The following is a 23,342-nucleotide window of genomic DNA, read 5'->3' on the forward strand; positions in this document are numbered from 1 at the left end:
AGACTGCCATGCAGGAGGAGATGGCTCAAGTGAGATCCCAACTGGGGCAACTCATGGACATCATGCAGAACGTCGTCCATCGACCAGAAGAGAATCGCCAGGCTAACCCAGGGGCCAATGTCAACATGAATGCTGCTAATCCCATCATAGGGAATGGGATCCCGGTCATCAATCAGGCCCATGTGGAAGGGATGCCTAACAATCCAAATGTCCCTATCCAGGGGGGTTCCCAAGCTGGTACAGAAGACCATGATGGAGACTTCTTCATGCCTAGGAATGAGTCAGTGTACGAACCTTTCGGGCCACCATAAAATGAACTTGAAAGGAAGCTCAAGATGATGGATGAAAGAGTCCGAGCCATTGAGGGCCCTAACACCTTCGGGCTGGAGGCTGCTGATATGTGCTTAGTCCCAGGGATCAAGATCCCAGCTAAGTTCAAGGTACCTGCCTTCGAGAAATATCAGGGAAACACCTGCCCCAAGACCCATGTCAGGTCTTACTGCAGGAAAATGGCTGCGTATTCGGGCGATGAAAAAATGCTGATACATTTCTTTCAAGACAGTCTCAGCGGAGCATCCGTTGAATGGTACATACAGCTTGAACGCTCGCATGTACGTTCTTGGAGAGAGCTAGCTGAAGCTTTCTTGAAGCACTACCAGTATAACACTGACATGGCACCGAATAGGATGCAACTCCAGAGCTTGACTCAGAAATTCGAAGAATCCTTCAAAGAATATGCACAACGTTGGAGGGACCTAGCTGCTAGGGTCCAACCACCTATGCTTGAGAAGGAGTTGGTCGATATGTTCATGGGAACACTTCAGGGCCTTTACTATGAGAAGCTGGTAGGGAGTACATCGGCTGGGTTCTCTAATTTGGTCGTTGCTGGCGAAAGAATTGAAATTGGTGTATGTCATACGGTGAACTGGACTTTTTTGTGGTTTTAATCGCAATGTCGCGGTTAGCAAGAGTCGCCACCGACTTTTCTTTTATCCAATAAGGAAAGGTGGAAAAGAACAGGAAAATCCTTAATTTAGATTTTGGGTTCGGGAGGTACATTATACAAAGGGAAGGTGTTAGCACCCTTTGTATCCATGGTTATCCATGGGCTCTTAATTGCTCGATCACTTATATTATTTTTGTCTAAAAAAAAAGTGTTTGTGAATTGTTTAGAAAAATTGTTTTGAAAAGAGAATTTAACTTTGTAATGATTCTTGTATGAATGTATACAAAGTGATTATCTCGTTTAGTTTTGAAAATTGTTTAGAAAAATATAACTCGGTAATGATTCTAGTATGAATGTATACCAAGTGGTGATTTTCTGAAGGTATTTTGAAAGGTGTGAGGTGTGAAAAAATGTTTTAGGTTGTGAGCCAGCAATTAAGAGTTATACCGACCCAAGGTCTTTATGAGTATTTCCTATCCTTATGAGGGTAAAGCTGTCCTTATTATTGAGAAATAAGTAGTTTTATCCTTTGGATGTAAAAGGGTCATCGTAAGGTCATCGATTGGTCATTGAAGGCAACAGTTACGAGGATATCTTAGCATTCGAAGGGACTATCATCTTTTAACCGTAGGCAACATCGGAGGGTCATCGAGGGACAAAGTTGTATATTCGAAGGCAACATCCGAGGGACTATAATTTATTTTATGATGATTTAGCCGAAGGGTCTTTGCTAAGGGTATCCCCACGTTCGCGGGACATGACCGTAATATCGTAATCGTAAGGCAACAAAGAGAGGTCCAAGATCACTTATTCAAAGGCAAAGTTTTACAATTAATTATATAATTAGGATGAAACTCCACATTAAAATTATTAAAAATATATATTAAAAAATTAATACATTAGAAATTAATACATTAAAAATTAATTTAGGGTGAAACTCCACAAGGGTATCCCACAAATAAAGTGGAATACCTAGCCAATAACCTTTTCCTGGGATATGTGAACCTTTACGAAACTCAAAAAAAAGAAACATGTCAGAACACCAAATCAGGGTGCAATCGAAGATTACACCGGAGAAATATCACAACAATAAATAGGATAGGATAAATAATGCATGGCTATGATAAAAACATAAAAAAAACAGACTAGAAGAATCAGGTACTGTCTCGTTCGCCTCTGCCTCGCCTAGCGAAGGCCACGGATTTTGAATTTGAAAACAGCCCCATGTTAGGAACTTTGAATTTTATGGCATTTTATCACAGGAATAACATGGTCAAACATTCAGGGTATTCAGGCATATTTAAATTCCCATACGAAAGCAAATTATATATCAACATTTAATCATGATGCATTATATATGTAGATATGGCCAATTGAAAGTATAAACAATAGAGATACGCAAACCTGTTTGCCAATTCAAGGTTGAAGGGATTGACCACTTGTAGTATCGGAATAAGTTAGGCAGCGGGAATTGGACGGCGATGGCTTCGGTGCAGATGGGCTGCCTTCAGGGTTTCTTTACTCTGAATTCTCCGGGTAGGCAGGGTTCCTATGCCAAAGTTTCTATCCGTCCTTCTCTGTTCTCTCTTTTCTTTTTCCTCAAGGTTTTGTTCCAAGGAAACCTCAGAGTGTTTTGCTTCTCTTCCTTCTTTCTCCAGTAAATCTCCCAGTGTAAACTCCAAGTCTAACTCCCCTACTGAAACTTCAGTATTTATAGACTAATTTCGTGGGTAATGGGCTTGGAATGAGGGAGACCCAAGTCCAAAATAATTTGTTATATTTTATTTATTTATTTATTTTAATTATTTAATTAATTAATTAATTAATTAATTAATTAATTAATTAAATTTTTCTTTTTTTTTTTCGTTTTTTTTTTTTTTTTTTTTTTTTTTTTTTTTTTTTAGGAAATATGATGGGTAATTTTTGGGGTATGACAGCTTCCCCTGTTCAATATTCTTGAACCGAGAGAGTTAGGATGGCGTGTATGCCATTCGTGGTCTGGAGGTGGAAGATTATTGAACACTAGAATGCCCCAAAAATTTGCACTTGAGAATCGACAGTTGGTCTTGATGGAGATGGGCTTAAAGATGCCATCCGGGAGGTTTGATGACGAAAGCTTTAGATCGCGCCGTATATTAGGCCAATTTGAAGACATGGGTGCCACACTGGGTCGTACGTTAGACCGTATAATGAGTCATCCATTAGGCTGCCGACTTCGCTGGGGAGTCGGAGTGTGTCATATGTTGTTGGGGATAAAGGATCAGAATGGACCATACGCTAGATCGTATCTGAGTTGCAGAATGAGCCGTACGTTAGGCTGAATCTGATGACGAAAGGGGTAGTCGTACGTTAGACTACACTTCAGAAATGTACCGTATGTTAGGTAGCATCTGAGGGGATGGACATCCGAACGGGTCGTACGTTAGACCGTCGCAGAATGAGTCATCTGTTAGGCCGCATCTGATGATGAAAGCGGTAGTCGTACGCCAGACTACACTTCAGAAATGTACCGTACGTTAGGTAGCATCTGAGGGTTGTAAGATCCAAACGGGTCGTACGTTAGACCGCGTTGGGGTTGTTGAAGTTCAGAATGGATCGTACGTTAGATCGTATCCGAGTTGTAGAATGAGTCGTCCGTTAGGCTGCATCTGAAAAAGAAAGTAGTCGTACGCTAGACTACACCCCTGAATGTACCGTACGCTAGGCAGCATCTGAGGATTTGAAGGTCCAAATGGGTCGTACGTTAGACCGCATTGGAGTTGCTGAAGAAGTCATATGTTGGGCTGAATCAGAATGAAACGTACGTTAGGCTGTATCTGATAACCTGTATATGTTGTACTTGCAATAAATGTCTGGGATGGGCTTAAAGATGCCATCGTTAGGAGGATATCGAAGTGTTGTCAGAATGAATGTTCCCATGAACTGTATTTGAAATATGTATCTGAATCTTGAATGTGATTGATAAAGGTGTCTGTCTGAATGAACCTTTTATTTTGACTATATCAGGAGGATAAATAACCTGCAAAGAAAAGTTAGCTTCATGCTATGTCATGATGTATGAGATGTTTCGTGTTATGCTAAAATAAATGCGAATGTTGTATGCATGCGTATGCTGTGAAATGATGTAATGAATGAGTTATGCGTATGAGAAGTTCTGCTTGGGGACTCTACTGGGGAAAATAAATCCCCATCTACTGATTGGAGATATTTGTAACGATGACCCTTTCTCGGCAGGGGGTTCTTGATTCTGTCTGATGGTAGAAATATTCCACAGATCTTGGCTGAGGATGGATGAGATGATCAATCTGTCTGATGATGCCGACCTCTGTTGGGGAGTAACTGGCTGTGCCGGGAATACTGCTAATTTCTTCTGAGGAATAACAGACTTGCGGGGGAATAGAATTGGTAGCGGATTCATTGGAAGCATGGTTAGACCTTCTCCTCGATCCTGAAGTCGGGTAGTAATTGCTATTGCTATTCTACGCATATATTTTGGTAAACATTTATCATATTCAAATGCACATATTAATTCAAATTAAATCAATGGACATTTACGCAACCAAAACAGAAAAGTAAAAACAAAAGCATCTTTTTTTGAAAGAGGGTTGTATTGATTTTGAAAGGAGGCCTATAAACAGGCAATTTGTGTACAAGGAGACAGAAATCCTAGTAAGAGGAAATTGTCGAAAACAAAGAGAAAGCTATGTGGAAGAAGTCCTATTGATTTTAAGCCTACTACTGTCATTATGTCTTCGAGCATCTCATCCCTTGCTGTCGGATAGAAGTGATTGGCTTGGTCAGTCCCTCGAACTTGGATGAAAGTTGACTGAGAACGGGACATAGTCATACGCTTTAATCCCTAATTTTTGCCTGGACCGCCTTTTCAGGTTTTCAGTCCACCAGGATACCCTTTTTTGCCCAAGCCGCCTTTTCAGGTTTTCGACTTGCCGGGTGTACATTTTTTTTTATATATCCCTAATTTTTGCCCGAACCCTTTTGGTTCGCCGGGATGCCCTTACTTTTGCCTAGATACGTCGATCTAGCGGGTCTCTTTTATGCGTAGTATTTTTTAACTATGTCCGCGTTCACGGGATGTGGGAAGTCTTCACCATCCATAGTAGCGAGTATCATGGCTCCACCAGAGAATACCTTCTTAACCACAAATGGCCCTTCGTATGTGGGAGTCCATTTGCCTCTGGGATCACCTTGTGGTAGAATGATACGCTTGATCACCAAGTCGCCAAGTTGGTACACCTGTCTCTTAACTCTTTTGTTAAATGCCTGGGTCATGCATTTCTGATATATCTGCCCATGACAAACAGCCGCAAGTCTCTTCTCATCAATCAGATTTATCTGATCGAGTCGAGTCTGAATCCATTCATCTTCATCTAAGCCCGCCTCTTTCATGATTCTTAGAGAGGGAATCTGAACTTCCACTAGTAAGATGGCTTCCATTCCATAGACTAAAGAGAACGGAGTTGCCCCTGTCGTAGTGCGCACTGAAGTGCGATAACCGTAAAGAGTAAAGGGTAACATCTCATGCCAGTCTTTGTATGTTACTGTCATTTCTTGCATGACCTTCTTGATATTGTTAGCAGTCCCCACGGCGCCGTTCATCTTTGGCCGGTACGGAGAAGAGTTATGGTGTTTTATTTTGAACTGCGTGCAGAGTTCAGTAATCATCTTGTTGTTCAAATTAGTACCATTGTCAGTGATAACTCTTTCAGGAGACAGCAGGTTTCTCAAATAGGTATTTGATAGAATCCATCTTAGAAGTCAATAAGGTGGTATGATTCAACATACTGTCTTAGTCGGCGAGCAGCCCAGGCCAAAGCACAACAAGCTTTCTCGGGCTGTGAGTATCTTGTTTCACAGTCGGTACCTTTTGCTAAGGCAGTATATGGCATGCTCTTTTCGACCAGACTCGTCATGTTGCCCCAACACACCTCATTGAATTTTCTAACACGGTCAAATACGTAATTAAAGGTCTTCCTTCAACTGGTGGCATCGGAACTGGAGGTTCTTGGCGATATTTCCTGATTTTGTCATAAGCTTCTTGGCATTCATCATTCCATACCATCTCTTGATTTTGTCTCAGTAATTTGAAGATGGGTTTGCAGGTAGCAGTCAAGTGTGGAATGAATCGGGCAATGTAATTCGAGTGCCCCAAGAAACCTCTGACTTCTTTCTTGTTTATTTCAGTACCCAGATTTACAATTTCAATTGATTCCTCATGCGGCTGTATAGTCTTTTCTTCTTGCAGTAGTCGGGCAAGTTCTCCAGGGACTTCACAATCTTCCTCGCTTCCATCCTCGGCTTGGTAGATCGGATTTTCAAAGTCATAATGAACAGTAGTAGAGTCATTACCAACAGGATCCAGAGTGGATATGGATCGGCAATTGTTACGTGAGTGTGTGCAAGAAAACATAGCTTGTTTGAAAATAATAGGAAAGACAAAGAGCGCAATATTTGAATGCAAAAAGTCCATTGATCTATTGAATATAAATATGCTTATGAAAATGACAAACCCTTAACAAATTAGCTATTGTGCCTCGGGCATAGACACAATGCTTTAAGAAGTTTGATTGTAAAAGAAAATTAAAATTTGCAATTCTAGAATAAACAATAACAATTACTCCTGACTAAAGGAAATCGGGATAATGTCTTCAGTCTTCCAATTGTTGAGTCCGTCACCAATTGTTGGGAAAATCCAGCTATCCAAGTCGCAATCACTATCAGCATCTTCCATAGCATTAATCTGATTTTTGACTATCTTTCCAGAGTTAAACCCCAGGCCAGCTTTATCAGACTTGTACGGTACATTGATCAGTTGACCCCAACCAGCACGATCACCATTTTCAATCGCGGCTTGAGCATCTTTCAGAGAGATCATGACAGGGGGAGCACGAACAACCTTGGGCACAAGGGGAGTTGGCTTAAGGACAGGACTGGGTGGAGGAACCACTTCAAATGACTGAGAAGGAGTCTCAAAGAATTCACCATCCATCTCGACGTATTTGAAGGCTTGCACACTACTGACAATATACTCTTCTTCTCCACATACAGTGACAACCATGCCTGCTATTGGATACTTCAGCTTTTGATGAAGCGACGAAGCTACCGCACCTGCCCCATGGATCCAAGGGCGCCCCAACAAGCAGGAGTAGGCGGGACGAATGTCCATCACGTGAAAGGTAGTGTTGAAGACTTGAGGTCCTATCTTGATAGGGAGAACCACTTCACCATAGACAACACTCTTCGCACCATCGTAAGCACGCACCACAACATCACTAGGTTTCAGTTCAATGCCTTTGTAGTCAAATTTATCGAGTACAGCTTTCGGGAGCACATTCAAGGAAGAGCCGTTGTCGATCAACACGTGAGCCAGGGTGATCCCCTCACACTCGATGGAGATATGCAGAGCTTTATTGTGATTCTTTCCTGCTGGCGTCAGGTCAGCATCGGAAAAGCCTAGGCCATTGTCAACAGTCAAATTAGCAACATAATGTTCGAATTGATCGACGGATGTTTCTTGAGGCACATGAGCGGTCTTCAAGAATTTCATCAATGCATTGGCATGGGATTCAGAGGATAATAACAAGGACAACATTGAGATTTTAGACGGAGTATGCCCCAATTGTTCCACTACATCAAAATCGCTCTTACGGATGATTTTCAGCATCTCTTCCATTTCCTGTTTGGCAACATCTTCAGAAGTAACTTCGACCGATGTCTCTGACTGAGGAGGATTGACTGGTCTTTTTCCTCGAATTTCGGGAGCGGGAGGTGAGATTTCTGGAGAGAAGATCCTTCCACTTCGAGTAACTTTACTAGTCCCCACAATATCATTAGGATTAGCAGAACTACCAACTTGCTTTATGCCATGGATGTAAACGTCGCCTCCATAGTTCCACGGAATAGCTTTGCTGGAGGAATATGGCACGGGGCCAGGTGCGGTAATAATCAGGGGAGCCACTTTGGGCTCAGCGGTAATCTTCACAGGCACTCTAGTAGCGGTAATCTTCACTGGAGCTTTGGACCTAGCAATCACAGATACCTCTTCAATAGAGTTGTCCACCTTAGGAACCCTTTCAAATAGAATTGTACGATCATCCATCAGCCGTTGAATGCCGTTCTTCAACTTCAAACAATCATTGGGTCGGAGTACACAGAGATCGCAATCTTCAGCACAACCTGGAAATAAACCAGCTTGCAATAAATTCTTCTTAACGATCAGGAGAGGAGATGCTAAATCAGCAACGTCAGTAACGTGAGAATTGTCGTCCACAACATTAACATTCTGGTCATGATTAGGCATAGGTGCTGTGATGACATTGGGGGTCGCCGGAGGATCAAATTCAATTTCTCCAGCGTCGATCATATCCTGAATCTTGTTCTTCAACAACCAGCAATCATTCGTATCATGCCCGGGGCTATCGGAGTGATAGGCACACCTGGCGTTGGGATTATAACGAGGAGAAGTAGTGTTGGGATTTGCAGGAGGGCCTCTGAGGGTAATCAAATTGGCCTTTAACATACTCTGCAGTGCTTGGGTTAAAGTCATATTGATCTTGGTAAACTGTCTTCTCGACCTGTCTTGTCTGTGTTGGAAGTTCTGAGATGGCGGTGCGGCAATTGTAACTGCCCCAACAGTATGGTCACGATTCTTCTTGTTATGCTTCCTCTCACTGTACACAGCATTTGATTCACTCTTTCCCTGATAGGACTTTTTGGTGCTTGCAGAAGTAGCTGCCTGTATCTTTCCACTTCGAATGCCGCTTTCAACCCGTTCACCTGTCAAGATAAGTTCAGTGAAACCTGACGAGGAACTTCCCAGTAGATGGCTGTAGAATGGGCCAGTCAGTGTACCCATGAACATGTCCACTAACTCTCGATCAGTCATAGGGGGTTTGACTCTGCCAGCCAAATCTCTCCACTTTTGAGCATATTCTTTGAAACTTTCTTTAGAGCCCATAGTCATATTTTGTAGCTGTAGCCGAGTAGGCGCTAACTCAGAATTATACTGGTAGTGCTTGTAGAAAGCTGTTGCTAAATCAGTCCATGTGCGGATGTTAGAGCTCTCAAGCTGATAATACCACTCTAACTGTGTGCCAGACAGACTCTCTTGGAAGAAATGGATCCACAGTTTCTTATCAGTAGTGTGCGGCTGAATCTTTCTCACATAAGCCCTTAGATGCATCTGAGGACAAGAGGCACCATCATACTTAGTGAAAATGGGAACCTTGAATTTGCGGGGAATGACCACATCAGAGACCAGACCCAAGTTTTCGAAATCCAGACCGGGCACTTTCTGCCCCTCCATAGCTAGCATACGTTCTTCCAGCAACTTGTACTTATCATCCTTCGGAGAGTACTGTTCATGTTCATAATCTTCATCGTCGTCCTCAGAATTGACGAGATTAGGATTCTCATCTTCCGAATCATTCTCGGTTTCTTCTTCTGAATCCTTCGGAATTCTAATCTTGACTCCTGTAACCTGTCCCTTAAGCCTTCTCCCCGGGTTGATGTAACCCACAGGTTTCTGGTCCTTCTTCTTCTCCATCAAAAGAGCTTTCAGTTCTTCCTGCCCCTTAGATAAGCTCAGCATCATTTCCTGGAATTGAGCATTCTGGGCCTGGAGATCTTTGACAGTTTGTTCGAGAGCCATTGTTCAATCTGTTTGAATCTGCTGGAATCTGTTTGATAGGAAAATCGTGAGAACACTGATCCTTTAGAATACCTGTTATGCGATGCAATGCAATGTATGAAATGTTTTCAAGGACTTTCGGGATTTAACTTTGCATAAACTAACAAAAAGAGCTTTTTTTTCTTTTCTCTTTGTTTTTGCTTTTGTTTTGTTTTTTCTGTTTTTTTTTTTAGCAGAGTTAAATCCCTAAATCCTTGAAATGGTTAGTACAATGCCATGATGTTATGATGTTATGTTGTTATGATGTCATGTTGTTAGATAAATAACAAGCACAAGCAAGTCACACAACAATCATTCCTAGGTTTTAAGGCTTGCGTGAGTTCCATAGGTAAATACCCTCCCCACTGAAGTTTGGTTGGTTCAACCTGTCTTAGAATAGTAACCGGGTTCTAGAAGGATCTCAAATCATTGACCTTTCCTTAAGTCCACTTCAGTGCAACACCAAGTGGTTGACCGAAGCTTCCCTAAAGTCCAATCTCAAAGAGTGTAGTATCGAGTCTCAACCAACTCCAGTCGGAACCGAAGCCAGTTATCTCACTACTTTCTAATGGCCAGGATGAGTCAATTAGGGTTCTAAAGGTCTGGTTAATGCTTTTATGACACCACGCGAATGCCAAATATTTCCTCAACTAACATGAGGAACATCAGGACATCCAAAGTGCCACATTAACCGTAGCCATCATTTTGACCATTCCAGTATACGCCGGACAGTCGCGATGATCTCTTGCTACTTACCTAAGGTACACTAGATCCGGGTGTAGGATCTTTTCACTCAAGCATAACATACCCAAGCAATCCCTTAAAAATAAATCAGACAAATTGAATAAGTGATCTTGTTTTTAAGGTAACCTCTCTTTTTAAATATTTAGGTCCCCAGCAGAGTCGCCAGTTCTGTCATACGGTGAACTGGACTTTTTTGTGGTTTTAATCGCAATGTCGCGGTTAGCAAGAGTCGCCACCGACTTTTCTTTTATCCAATAAGGAAAGGTGGAAAAGAACAGGAAAAACCTTAATTTAGATTTTGGGTTCGGGAGGTACATTATACAAAGGGAAGGTGTTAGCACCCTTTGTATCCATGGTTATCCATGGGCTCTTAATTGCTCGATCACTTATATTATTTTTGTCTAAAAAAAAGTGTTTGTGAATTGTTTAGAAAAATTGTTTTGAAAAGAGAATTTAACTTTGTAATGATTCTTGTATGAATGTATACAAAGTGATTATCTCGTTTAGTTTTGAAAATTGTTTAGAAAAATATAACTCGGTAATGATTCTAGTATGAATGTATACCAAGTGGTGATTTTCTGAAGGTATTTTGAAAGGTGTGAGGTGTGAAAAAATGTTTTAGGTTGTGAGCCAGCAATTAAGAGTTATACCGACCCAAGGTCTTTATGAGTATTTCCTATCCTTATGAGGGTAAAACTGTCCTTATTATTGAGAAATAAGTAGTTTTATCCTTTGGATGTAAAAGGGTCATCGTAGGGTCATCGATTGGTCATTGAAGGCAACAGTTACGAGGATACCTTAGCATTCGAAGGGACTATCATCTTTTAACCGTAGGCAACATCGGAGGGTCATCGAGGGACAAAGTTGTATATTCGAAGGCAACATCCGAGGGACTATAATTTATTTTATGATGATTTAACCGAAGGGTCTTTGCTAAGGGTATCCCCACGTTCGCGGGACATGACCGTAATATCGTAATCGTAAGGCAACAAAGAGAGGTCCAAGATCACTTATTCAAAGGCAAAGTTTTACAATTAATTATATAATTAGGATGAAACTCCACATTAAAATTATTAAAAATAATATATTAAAAAATTAATACATTAGAAATTAATACATTAAAAATTAATTTAGGGTGAAACTCCACAAGGGTATCCCACAAATAAAGTGGAATACCTAGCCAATAACCTTTTCCTGGGATATGTGAACCTTTACGAAACTCAAAAAAAGAAACATGTCAGAACACCAAATCAGGGTGCAATCGAAGATTACACCGGAGAAATATCACAACAATAAATAGGATAGGATAAATAATGCATGGCTATGATAAAAACATAAAAAAAACAGACTAGAAGAATCAGGTACTGTCTCGTTCGCCTCTGCCTCGCCTAGCGAAGGCCACGGATTTTGAATTTGAAAACAGCCCCATGTTAGGAACTTTGAATTTTATGGCATTTTATCACAGGAATAACATGGTCAAACATTCAGGGTATTCAGGCATATTTAAATTCCCATACGAAAGCAAATTATATATCAACATTTAATCATGATGCATTATATATGTAGATATGGCCAATTGAAAGTATAAACAATAGAGATACGCAAACCTGTTTGCCAATTCAAGGTTGAAGGGATTGACCACTTGTAGTATCGGAATAAGTTAGGCAGCGGGAATTGGACGGCGATGGCTTCGGTGCAGATGGGCTGCCTTCAGGGTTTCTTTACTCTGAATTCTCCGGGTAGGCAGGGTTCCTATGCCAAAGTTTCTATCCGTCCTTCTCTGTTCTCTCTCTTTCTTTTTCCTCAAGGTTTTGTTCAAGGAAACCTCAGAGTGTTTTGCTTCTCTTCCTTCTTTCTCCAGTAAACTCCCAGTGTAAACTCCAAGTCTAACTCCCCTACTGAAACTTCAGTATTTATAGACTAATTTCGTGGGTAATGGGCTTGGAATGAGGGAGACCCAAGTCCAAAATAATTTGTTATATTTTATTTATTTATTTTAATTATTAATAATTAATAATTAATTAATAAATTAATTAATTAATTAAATTTTTCTTTTTTTTTTTTCGTTTTTTTTTCGTTTTTTTTTTTTTTTTTTTTTTTTTTTTTTTTTTTTTTTTAGGAAAAATGATGGGTAATTTTGGGGTATGACAGCTGCCCCTGTTCAATATTCTTGAACCGAGAGAGTTAGGATGGCGTGTATGCCATTCGTGGTCTGGAGGTGGAAGATTATTGAACACTAGAATGCCCCAAAAATTTGCACTTGAGAATCGACAGTTGGTCTTGATGGAGATGGGCTTAAAGATGCCATCCGGGAGGTTTGATGACGAAAGCTTCAGATCGCGCCGTATATTAGGCCAATTTGAAGACATGGGTGCCACACTGGGTCGTACGTTAGACCGTATAATGAGTCATCCATTAGGCTGCCGACTTCGCTGGGGAGTCGGAGTGTGTCATATGCTGTTGGGGATAAAGGATCAGAATGGACCATACGCTAGATCGTATCTGAGTTGCAGAATGAGCCGTACGTTAGGCTGAATCTGATGACGAAAGGGGTAGTCGTACGTAGACTACACTTCAGAAATGTACCGTATGTTAGGTAGCATCTGAGGGGGATGGACATCCGAACGGGTCGTACGTTAGACCGTCGCAGAATGAGTCGTCTGTTAGGCCGCATCTGATGATGAAAGCGGTAGTCGTACGCCAGACTACACTTCAGAAATGTACCGTACGTTAGGTAGCATCTGAGGGTTGTAAGATCCAAACGGGTCGTACGTTAGACCGCGTTGGGTTGTTGAAGTTCAGAATGGATCGTACGTTAGATCGTATCCGAGTTGTAGAATGAGCCGTCCGTTAGGCTGCATCTGAAAAGAAAGTAGTCGTACGCTAGACTACACCCCTGAATGTACCGTACGCTAGGCAGCATCTGAGGATTTGAAGGTCCAAATGGGTCGTACGTTAGACCGCATTGGAGTTGCTGAAGAAGTCATATGTTGGGCTGAATCAGAATGAACCGTACGTTAGGCTGTATCTGATAACCTGTATATGTTGTACTTGCAATAAATGTCTGGGATGGGCTTAAAGATGCCATCGTTAGGAGGATATCGAAGTGTTGTCAGAATGAATGTTCCCATGAACTGTATTTGAAATATGTATCTGAATCTTGAATGTGATTGATAAAGGTGTCTGTCTGAATGAACCTTTATTTTGACTATATCAGGAGGATAAATAACCTGCAAAGAAAAGTTAGCTTCATGCTATGTCATGATGTATGAGATGTTTCGTGTTATGCTAAAATAAATGCGAATGTTGTATGCATGCGTATGCTGTGAAATGATGTAATGAATGAGTTATGCGTATGAGAAGTTCTGCTTGGGGACTCTACTGGGGAAAATAAATCCCCATCTACTGATTGGAGATATTTGTAACGATGACCCTTTCTCGGCAGGGGGTTCTTGATTCTGTCTGATGGTAGAAATATTCCACAGATCTTGGCTGAGGATGGATGAGATGATCAATCTGTCTGATGATGCCGACCTCTGTTGGGGGTAACTGGCTGTGCCGGGGAATACTGCTAATTTCTTCTGGGAATAACAGACTTGCTGGGGGAATAGAATTGGTAGCGGATTCATTGGAAGCATGGTTAGACCTTTCCTCGATCCTGAAGTCGGGTAGTAATTGCTATTGCTATTCTACGCATATATTTTGGTAAACATTTATCATATTCAAATGCACATATTAATTCAAATTAAATCAATGGACATTTACGCAACCAAAACAGAAAAGTAAAAACACCAGCAATCATTCGTATCATGCCCGGGGCTATCGGTGTTAGTGATAGGCACACCTGGCGTTGGGATTATAACGAGGAGAAGTAGTGTTGGGATTTGCAGGAGGGCCTCTGAGGGTAATCAAATTGGCCTTTAACATACTCTGCAGTGCTTGGGTTAAAGTCATATTGATCTTGGTAAACTGTCTTCTCGACCTGTCTTGTCTGTGTTGGAAGTTCTGAGATGGCGGTGCGGCAATTGTAACTGCCCCAACAGTATGGTCACGATTCTTCTTGTTATGCTTCCTCTCACTGTACACAGCATTTGATTCACTCTTTCCCTGATAGGACTTTTTGGTGGCTTGCAGAAGTAGCTGCCTGTATCTTTCCACTTCGAATGCCGCTTTCAACCCGTTCACCTGTCAAGATAAGTTCAGTGAAACCTGACGAGGAACTTCCCAGTAGATGGCTGTAGAATGGGCCAGTCAGTGTACCCATGAACATGTCCACTAACTCTCGATCAGTCATAGGGGGTTTGACTCTGCCAGCCAAATCTCTCCACTTTTGAGCATATTCTTTGAAACTTTCTTTAGAGCCCATAGTCATATTTTGTAGCTGTAGCCGAGTAGGCGCTAACTCAGAATTATACTGGTAGTGCTTGTAGAAAGCTGTTGCTAAATCAGTCCATGTGCGGATGTTAGAGCTCTCAAGCTGATAATACCACTCTAACTGTGTGCCAGACAGACTCTCTTGGAAGAAATGGATCCACAGTTTCTTATCAGTAGTGTGCGGCTGAATCTTTCTCACATAAGCCCTTAGATGCATCTGAGGACAAGAGGCACCATCATACTTAGTGAAAATGGGAACCTTGAATTTGCGGGGAATGACCACATCAGAGACCAGACCCAAGTTTTCGAAATCCAGACCGGGCACTTTCTGCCCCTCCATAGCTAGCATACGTTCTTCCAGCAACTTGTACTTATCATCCTTCGGAGAGTACTGTTCATGTTCATAATCTTCATCGTCGTCCTCAGAATTGACGAGATTAGGATTCTCATCTTCCGAATCATTCTCGGTTTCTTCTTCTGAATCCTTCGGAATTCTAATCTTGACTCCTGTAACCTGTCCCTTAAGCCTTCTCCCCGGGTTGATGTAACCCACAGGTTTCTGGTCCTTCTTCTTCTCCATCAAAAGAGCTTTCAGTTCTTCCTGCCCCTTAGATAAGCTCAGCATCATTTCCTGGAATTGAGCATTCTGGGCCTGGAGATCTTTGACAGTTTGTTCGAGAGCCATTGTTCAATCTGTTTGAATTTGCTGGAATCTGTTTGATAGGAAAATCGTGAGAACACTGATCCTTTAGAATACCTGTTATGCGATGCAATGCAATGTATGAAATGTTTTCAAGGACTTTCGGGATTTAACTTTGCATAAACTAACAAAAAGAGCTTTTTTTTTCTTTCTCTTTTGTTTTTGCTTTTGTTTGTTTTTTTCTGTTTTTTTTTAGCAGAGTTAAATCCCTAAATCCTTGAAATGGTTAGTACAATGCCATGATGTTATGATGTTATGTTGTTATGATGTCATGTTGTTAGATAAATAACAAGCACAAGCAAGTCACACAACAATCATTCCTAGGTTTTAAGGCTTGCGTGAGTTCCATAGGTAAATACCCTCCCCACTGAAGTTTGGTTGGTTCAACCTGTCTTAGAATAGTAACCGGGTTCTAGAAGGATCTCAAATCATTGACCTTTCCTTAAGTCCACTTCAGTGCAACACCAAGTGGTTGACCGAAGCTTCCCTAAAGTCCAATCTCAAAGAGTGTAGTATCGAGTCTCAACCAACTCCAGTCGGAACCGAAGCCAGTTATCTCACTACTTTCTAATGGCCAGGATGAGTCAATTAGGGTTCTAAAGGTCTGGTTAATGCTTTTATGACACCACGCGAATGCCAAATATTTCCTCAACTAACATGAGGAACATCAGGACATCCAAAGTGCCACATTAACCGTAGCCATCATTTTGACCATTCCAGTATACGCCGGACAGTCGCGATGATCTCTTGCTACTTACCTAAGGTACACTAGATTCGGGTGTAGGATCTTTCACTCAAGCATAACATACCCAAGCAATCCCTTAAAAATAAATCAGACAAATTGAATAAGTGATCTTGTTTTTAAGGTAACCTCTCTTTTTAAATATTTAGGTTCCCCAGCAGAGTCGCCAGTTCTGTCATACGGTGAACTGGACTTTTTTGTGGTTTTAATCGCAATGTCGCGGTTAGCAAGAGTCGCCACCGACTTTTCTTTTATCCAATAAGGAAAGGTGGAAAGAAGAAGAAAAACCTTAATTTAGATTTTGGGTTCGGGAGGTACATTATACAAAGGGAAGGTGTTAGCACCCTTTGTATCCATGGTTATCCATGGGCTCTTAATTGCTCGATCACTTATATTATTTTTGTCTAAAAAAAAAGTGTTTGTGAATTGTTTAGAAAAATTGTTTTGAAAAGAGAATTTAACTTTGTAATGATTCTTGTATGAATGTATACAAAGTGATTATCTCGTTTAGTTTTGAAAATTGTTTAGAAAAATATAACTCGGTAATGATTCTAGTATGAATGTATACCAAGTGGTGATTTTCTGAAGGTATTTTGAAAGGTGTGAGGTGTGAAAAAATGTTTTAGGTTGTGAGCCAGCAATTAAGAGTTATACCGACCCAAGGTCTTTATGAGTATTTCCTATCCTTATGAGGGTAAAACTGTCCTTATTATTGAGAAATAAGTAGTTTTATCCTTTGGATGTAAAAGGGTCATCGTAGGGTCATCGATTGGTCATTGAAGGCAACAGTTACGAGGATATCTTAGCATTCGAAGGGACTATCATCTTTTAACCGTAGGCAACATCGGAGGGTCATCGAGGGACAAAGTTGTATATTCGAAGGCAACATCCGAGGGACTATAATTTATTTTATGATGATTTAACCGAAGGGTCTTTGCTAAGGGTATCCCCACGTTCGCGGGACATGACCGTAATATCGTAATCGTAAGGCAACAAAGAGAGGTCCAAGATCACTTATTCAAAGGCAAAGTTTTACAATTAATTATATAATTAGGATGAAACTCCACATTAAAATTATTAAAATAATATATATATTAAAAAATTAATACATTAAAAATTAATTTAGGGTGAAACTCCACAAGGGTATCCCACAAATAAAGTGGAATACCTAGCCAATAACCTTTTCCTGGGATATGTGAACCTTTACGAAACTAAAAAAAAGAAACATGTCAGAACACCAAATCAGGGTGCAATCGAAGATTACACCGGAGAAATATCACAACAATAAATAGGATAGGATAAATAATGCATGGCTATGATAAAAACATAAAAAAAAACAGACTAGAAGAATCAGGTACTGTCTCGTTCGCCTCTGCCTCGCCTAGCGAAGGCCACGGATTTTGAATTTGAAAACAGCCCCATGTTAGGAACTTTGAATTTTATGGCATTTTATCACAGGAATAACATGGTCAAACATTCAGGGTATTCAGGCATATTTAAATTCCCATACGAAAGCAAATTATATATCAACATTTAATCATGATGCATTATATATGTAGATATGGCCAATTGAAAGTATAAACAATAGAGATACGCAAACCTGTTTGCCAATTCAAGGTTGAAGGGATTGACCACTTGTAGTATCGGAATAAGTTAGGCAGCGGGAATTGGACGGCGATGGCTTCGGTGCAGATGGGCTGCCTTCAGGGTTTCTTTACTCTGAATTCTCCGGGTAGGCAGGGTTCCTATGCCAAAGTTTCTATCCGTCCTTCTCTGTTCTCTCTCTTTTCTTTTCCTCAAGGTTTTGTTCCAAGGAAACCTCAGAGTGTTTTGCTTCTCTTCCTTCTTTCTCCAGTAAATCTCCCAGTGTAAACTCCAAGTCTAACTCCCCTACTGAAACTTCAGTATTTATAGACTAATTTCGTGGGTAATGGGCTTGGAATGAGGGAGACCCAAGTCCAAAATAATTTGTTATATTTTATTTATTTATTTATTTAAATTATTTAATTAATTAATTAATTAATTAATTAATTAATTAATTAAATTTTTCTTTTTTTTTCGTTTTTTTTTTTTTTTTTTTTTTTTTTTTTTTTTTTTTAGGAAAAATGATGGGTAATTTTTGGGGTATGACAGTGTAAAGGCCGGAAAGATCCCGAACCCCGCTAATGCTGTCAATGGGGCGAAGAAACCTTACGGCAGTTTTCCCAAGAAAAAAGAGGGAGAGACCAACGCCGCATCAACCTCCAAGGGGAAGAGGAAGGCTTACCGAACCCCGTATTATCAGGTCGCAGAAGTGACTCCCAACCACTATCAACCACCCACATATGCTATTCCTGCCGCTCCACAGCAAGTCCCTGGCCAGCCGCCTGCTCAGTACCAGCAGCCGAACAATTATCAGCAATACCCACCTAGCCAACAACGTCCTAGAAGACAAGAGAGGAGACTCGATCCTCTTCCTATGAGCTGCTGTCAACTACTAAACCATCTGTTGAACTGTTCTCTTATCAAGCTCAGGGAAGCCAGGCCTCAGCCGTCCCCACTCCCACCGGGCTATGATGCAAACGCACGATGCGAGTTCCACACTAGGGCACCCGGCCATACTCTTGATAACTGTAAAGAGTTAAGGTATAAAGTGCAAGATCTCCTTGATTCGAAGACCATATCGTTCGTACCAGCGAGGCCCAATGTCAACAACGATCCGATGCCTCCTCATGCCGGACATCCCGTGAACATGATCCAAGAGTCCGCTGTGGTCGACCGTATCTCAAAGGTCGACATGATAAAGACTCCGTTACTGGAAGTGAAGAAACAGTTGCTCCTAAGGAACGTGTTCCCTGGATGCACTGATGACTGTGCACGTTGTGGGGATACCCCACAAGGTTGTGAGGAGCTTAGAGAAGGTGTTTAAATGCTGATAGATCAAGGTATCTTCCTAGTAGAACATTCCTAAGCAACCGACGAGGTGTCTACTCTGGAGATACCTTACTATCCAGTACAAATACCTGTTGAGAATGCTCCCACGACGCCCTTGGTAATCGTTGTACCGGCTCCATTCCCAAACGAAAGCACCAAGGCCGTCCCCTGGAACTATAACTCCACAGCTTATCTGCATGGGCGAAAACTCGAAGAAAGGATTGCCAAAACTCGAAAGACTTTGGTAATCCATGTACCCTATGAAGTTCCCGAGCCTGCCGAGGTACAAAAATTAGTGGAAGTTCAAGAGCCAGTGGTGAACATTGCAGGCACTAGCGGCATGACCCGAAGCGGCCGCATATTTGCTGCACCACCCCCACCAGAAAAAGAGAATCTTGGAACTAACGCCAAGAGCAAGGGTAAGCAACCTGCCGGCCCGGAGCAGGAACAAACCCAAACTCAAGGCAAAGTTATGCCAGATGACGTGGAAGAGTTCCTCCGCATCATAAACAAGAGCGACTACAAAGTGGTTGATCAGCTCAACCAAACACCATCCAAGATCTCTATATTGTCACTACTACTGTGCTCCGAGGCCCATCGAGATGCTCTATTCAAGTTTCTCAGCGCCGCCCATGTGCCCCAAGAAATCACCGTCAACCAATTCGAAGGGGTAGTGGATAATATAGCTTCGAAAGGATGCCTAGGCTTTTGCGATGATGAGCTGCCTCCCGAGGGAAAAAATCATAACAAAGCCTTACATGTATCCATAGAGTGCGCTGACACGATAATGTCCAGGGTGCTGGTGGACACAGGGTCTTCCTTAAATGTGCTTCCGAAGATTTCCCTCACCAAGCTGACAATAGAGGGCCTACTGATGAAACCCAGTGCGTTGATAATGCGAGCGTTCGATGGTTCACGTCGGTCAATCATCGGAGAGGTGGACCTTCCCATCAAGATAGGGCCGTACACCTTCTTCGCGACCTTCTATGTGATGGATATCCATCCAGTATATAGTTGCCTCTTGGGCCGCCCATGGATCCACGCTGCAGGGACAGTAACCTCTACCCTCCATCAAAAACTGAAGTTTATCATCAGTGACAAGTTGGTCACCATCGATGGAGAAGAAGACATTCTGGTCAGCCAACTATCCTCCTTCCGGTATGTTGAAGTGGATGGGGATATTTATGAAACACCCTTTCAGGCATTCGAGATCGCCAATGTGTTGATGAATCCCCTCAAAGGAAGAGCATCCGGAAAGTCTGAGCTCTCGATGTCGTCCCTAAAGGATGCTCAGACAATAATAAAAGCAGATCATCCGGAGGGATGGGGGAGAATCTTGGAGCTGCCTGTCAACAAAAACATGTCTGGCTTAGGTTACCACCCAGAATAGGCGACCCAGCAAAATACACCCATAGGGGGCGACGAGATAGCCCTCTCTATTATGGGAAACTTCATAAGCGCTGGGCATCTCTTCGAGGAACAGGTCACCATGGTGGGCGAAGACCTTAATACCTCAGAAGCCGATTGCTTTGTGCTCAAGAAAACCGCGGGACAGCAGCTCCACAATTGGACTGAAGTGGACCTACCTGAAGTCACTTTCTGTCAAACGTAATTTTCTATTTTTCGTTTCGGATCCCTATGCCCGTGCCCAAGGCATAGGAGAACCTGTAGGGCCCCCGTTGTTTTCATCATTGTTTTAAAATGAAATAAAATGAGTGTTTTGCATACAGTTTCGCTCTCTGTCTTTCTTTTGTCATTTTTTTTTCAAAAATAGGTTTTTTCTAAAATAAAGCATGAATCACTCATGCAGATCTGACTCGGATTCCATTGACAACAAAAATGCTATGGCTGATTATAATTTCGAGAGTCTGATCTACCAAGCCGAGGAAGATTGTGACGAAGATTGTGAACTCCCAGAGGAGCTAGCCAGGCTACTACAGTAGGAGTCCACATTGATTCAACCGCATCAAGAGTCGTTGGAGACTGTCAATCTTGGAATCGAAGACTGCAAGAAGGAAATCAGGATTGGCGCCGACCTACATGCCGAGGTCAAGAAGAGGCTGATTGAGTTACTGCACGAATATGTCGATGTGTTTGCTTGGTCATATCAAGATATGCCTGGGTTAGACACAGATATTGTGATGCACCGTTTGCCGCTTAAACAGGATTGTCCTCTAGTGAAGCAGAAACTGAGAAGAACTCGACCTGATATGGCTATCAAGATCAAGGAAGAGGTTCAAAAACAGTTGGATGCAAGTTTTCTAGCAGTTGCAAATTACCCTCAGTGGGTTGCCAATATCGGGCCTGTACCTAAGAAGGATGGCAAGGTACACATGTGCGTGGATTACAGAGACCTGAACAGGGCTAGTCCAAAGGATGACTTCCCACTGCCACACATTGATGTGTTAGTGGACAATACCACACAATTCTCTGTATTCTCCTTCATGGACGGCTTCTTGGGATATAACCAAATCAAAATGGATCCAGAAGACAGGGAGAAGATAACGTTTATCACCCCATGGGGAACCTTCTACTACAAAGTCATGTCATTCGGCCTGAAGAACGCTGGGGCAACGTATCAAAGAGCTATGGTCACCCTCTTTCATGATATGATCCACAAAGAGATTGAAGTATACGTTGATGATATGATCGCTAAGTTCCAAACGGAAGAGGAACACCTCACCTACCTGCACAAGCTGTTTGAGAGGCTGAGGAAGTTCTGATTGAGACTTAATCCAAACAAATGCACGTTCGGAGTAAGATCTGGAAAGTTGCTAGGTTTTATCGTGAGCCAACGTGGCATTGAGGTGGATCCCGACAAAGTTAAAGCCATACAAGCTATGCCCGTACCGAGAACAGAAAAAGAAGTTCGTGGGTTTTTAGGACGGTTGAACTATATAGCCAGGTTCATATCGCACCTGACTGCCACATGCGAACCGATCTTCAAGCTCTTGCGGAAGGACCAAGCCATCAAGTGGAACGAGAACTGCCAAAGAGCCTTTGAGAGGATAAACCAGTATCTCCAGGAGCCATCCATCTTGATACCACCGGTACCGGGAAGACCACTTATCATGTACTTGACAGTTCTAGAGGACTCTATGGGTTGCGTGTTGGGTCAACACGACGAAATAGGTAGAAAGGAACATGCCATCTACTACCTTAGCAAGAAGTTCACTGATTGCGAATTGAGGTATTCACAGCTAGAAAAAACTTGTTGCGCCCTTGCCTGGGCCGCCATACGATTAAGGCAGTACATGGTGACACACACCACTCTACTGATCTCCAAAATGGACCCAATTAAGTACATCTTTGAGAAACCTGCTCTGACCGGGAGGGTTTCCCGTTGGCAGATGGCATTGACGGAGTACGACATTTAACATGTCACCCAAAAAGACATCAAAGGAAGTGTTTTGTCTGATTACTTGGCCCACCAGCCGGTGGAAGACTACCAGCCAATGAATTTCGATTTCCTCGACGAGGACATCCTGTTCATAAAAGAGTGCAATATCCCAGGCCCTGAAGAAGGCCCCGAACCGGGATCACGATGGATGCTCGCGTTCGATGGTGCTTCCAACGCACGAGGCCATGGAGTAGGTGCCATCATCACATCACCAACAGGATTTCATCTGTCTTTCACTGCAAGATTGTGTTTCGACTGCACCAACAATATGGCAGAGTATGAGGCATGTATCTTCGGTATTGAAGCGGCAATGGACTTGAGGATCAAGATACTTGAGGTTTATGGAGACTCAGCTCTCGTCATTAGCCAAGTACGGGGAGATTGGGAGACCCGCGATCAGAAGTTAATTCCATACAAAGAACATGTCCTGAAATTGATCCCTTACTTTGACGAAATCTCTTCTCATCACATCCCGAGGGAAGAGAATCAATTAGCAGATGCCCTTGCTACCCTAGCGGCCATGTTCAAAATCACTTGGAAGAATCAGGCTCCCGCTATCAGCATTGACCGCCTAGATGAGCCCGCATATTGTCTAGCTACCGAGGAAGAGTCAGATGGTAAACCCTGGTATCATGACATCAAAACGTATCTCGAAAAATAGGTGTACCCAGATAACGCGTCGATCACATACAAGAAAGCTTTAAGGAGGCTCTCCTCTAAGTTCTTCTTAAGTGGAGATGTGTTGTATAAGAGAAGCTATGATTTAGTATTGCTCAGATGCGTAGACAGATGCGAAATCGAGCAAATTATAACGGACGTCCATGAAGGGTCGTTTGG

The 23,342-nt window shown here is 42.1% G+C and overlaps 2 protein-coding genes across 2 annotated transcripts; both read left to right on the top strand.

The window, feature by feature from the left end:
- Positions 1–509: 509 nt before the first annotated feature.
- On the top strand, positions 510–20,495 carry LOC127103487 (uncharacterized). The gene is made up of 3 exons (XM_051040739.1): positions 510–865; positions 18,326–19,092; positions 19,186–20,495. Exons 1-3 carry the CDS (start codon positions 510–512, stop codon positions 20,493–20,495), a joined length of 2,433 nt encoding a protein of 810 aa, XP_050896696.1.
- A 2,065-nt stretch (positions 20,496–22,560) lies between these two features.
- LOC127103488 (uncharacterized) lies at positions 22,561–23,166 on the top strand. The gene has a single exon (XM_051040740.1). The coding sequence runs from the start codon at positions 22,561–22,563 to the stop codon at positions 23,164–23,166; it is 606 nt and encodes a 201-aa protein (XP_050896697.1).
- Positions 23,167–23,342: the final 176 nt, after the last annotated feature.

Source organism: Lathyrus oleraceus, chromosome 7 (assembly GCF_024323335.1).
Source record: "Lathyrus oleraceus cultivar Zhongwan6 chromosome 7, CAAS_Psat_ZW6_1.0, whole genome shotgun sequence".
NCBI classification, from domain to species: Eukaryota; Viridiplantae; Streptophyta; class Magnoliopsida; order Fabales; family Fabaceae; genus Lathyrus; species Lathyrus oleraceus.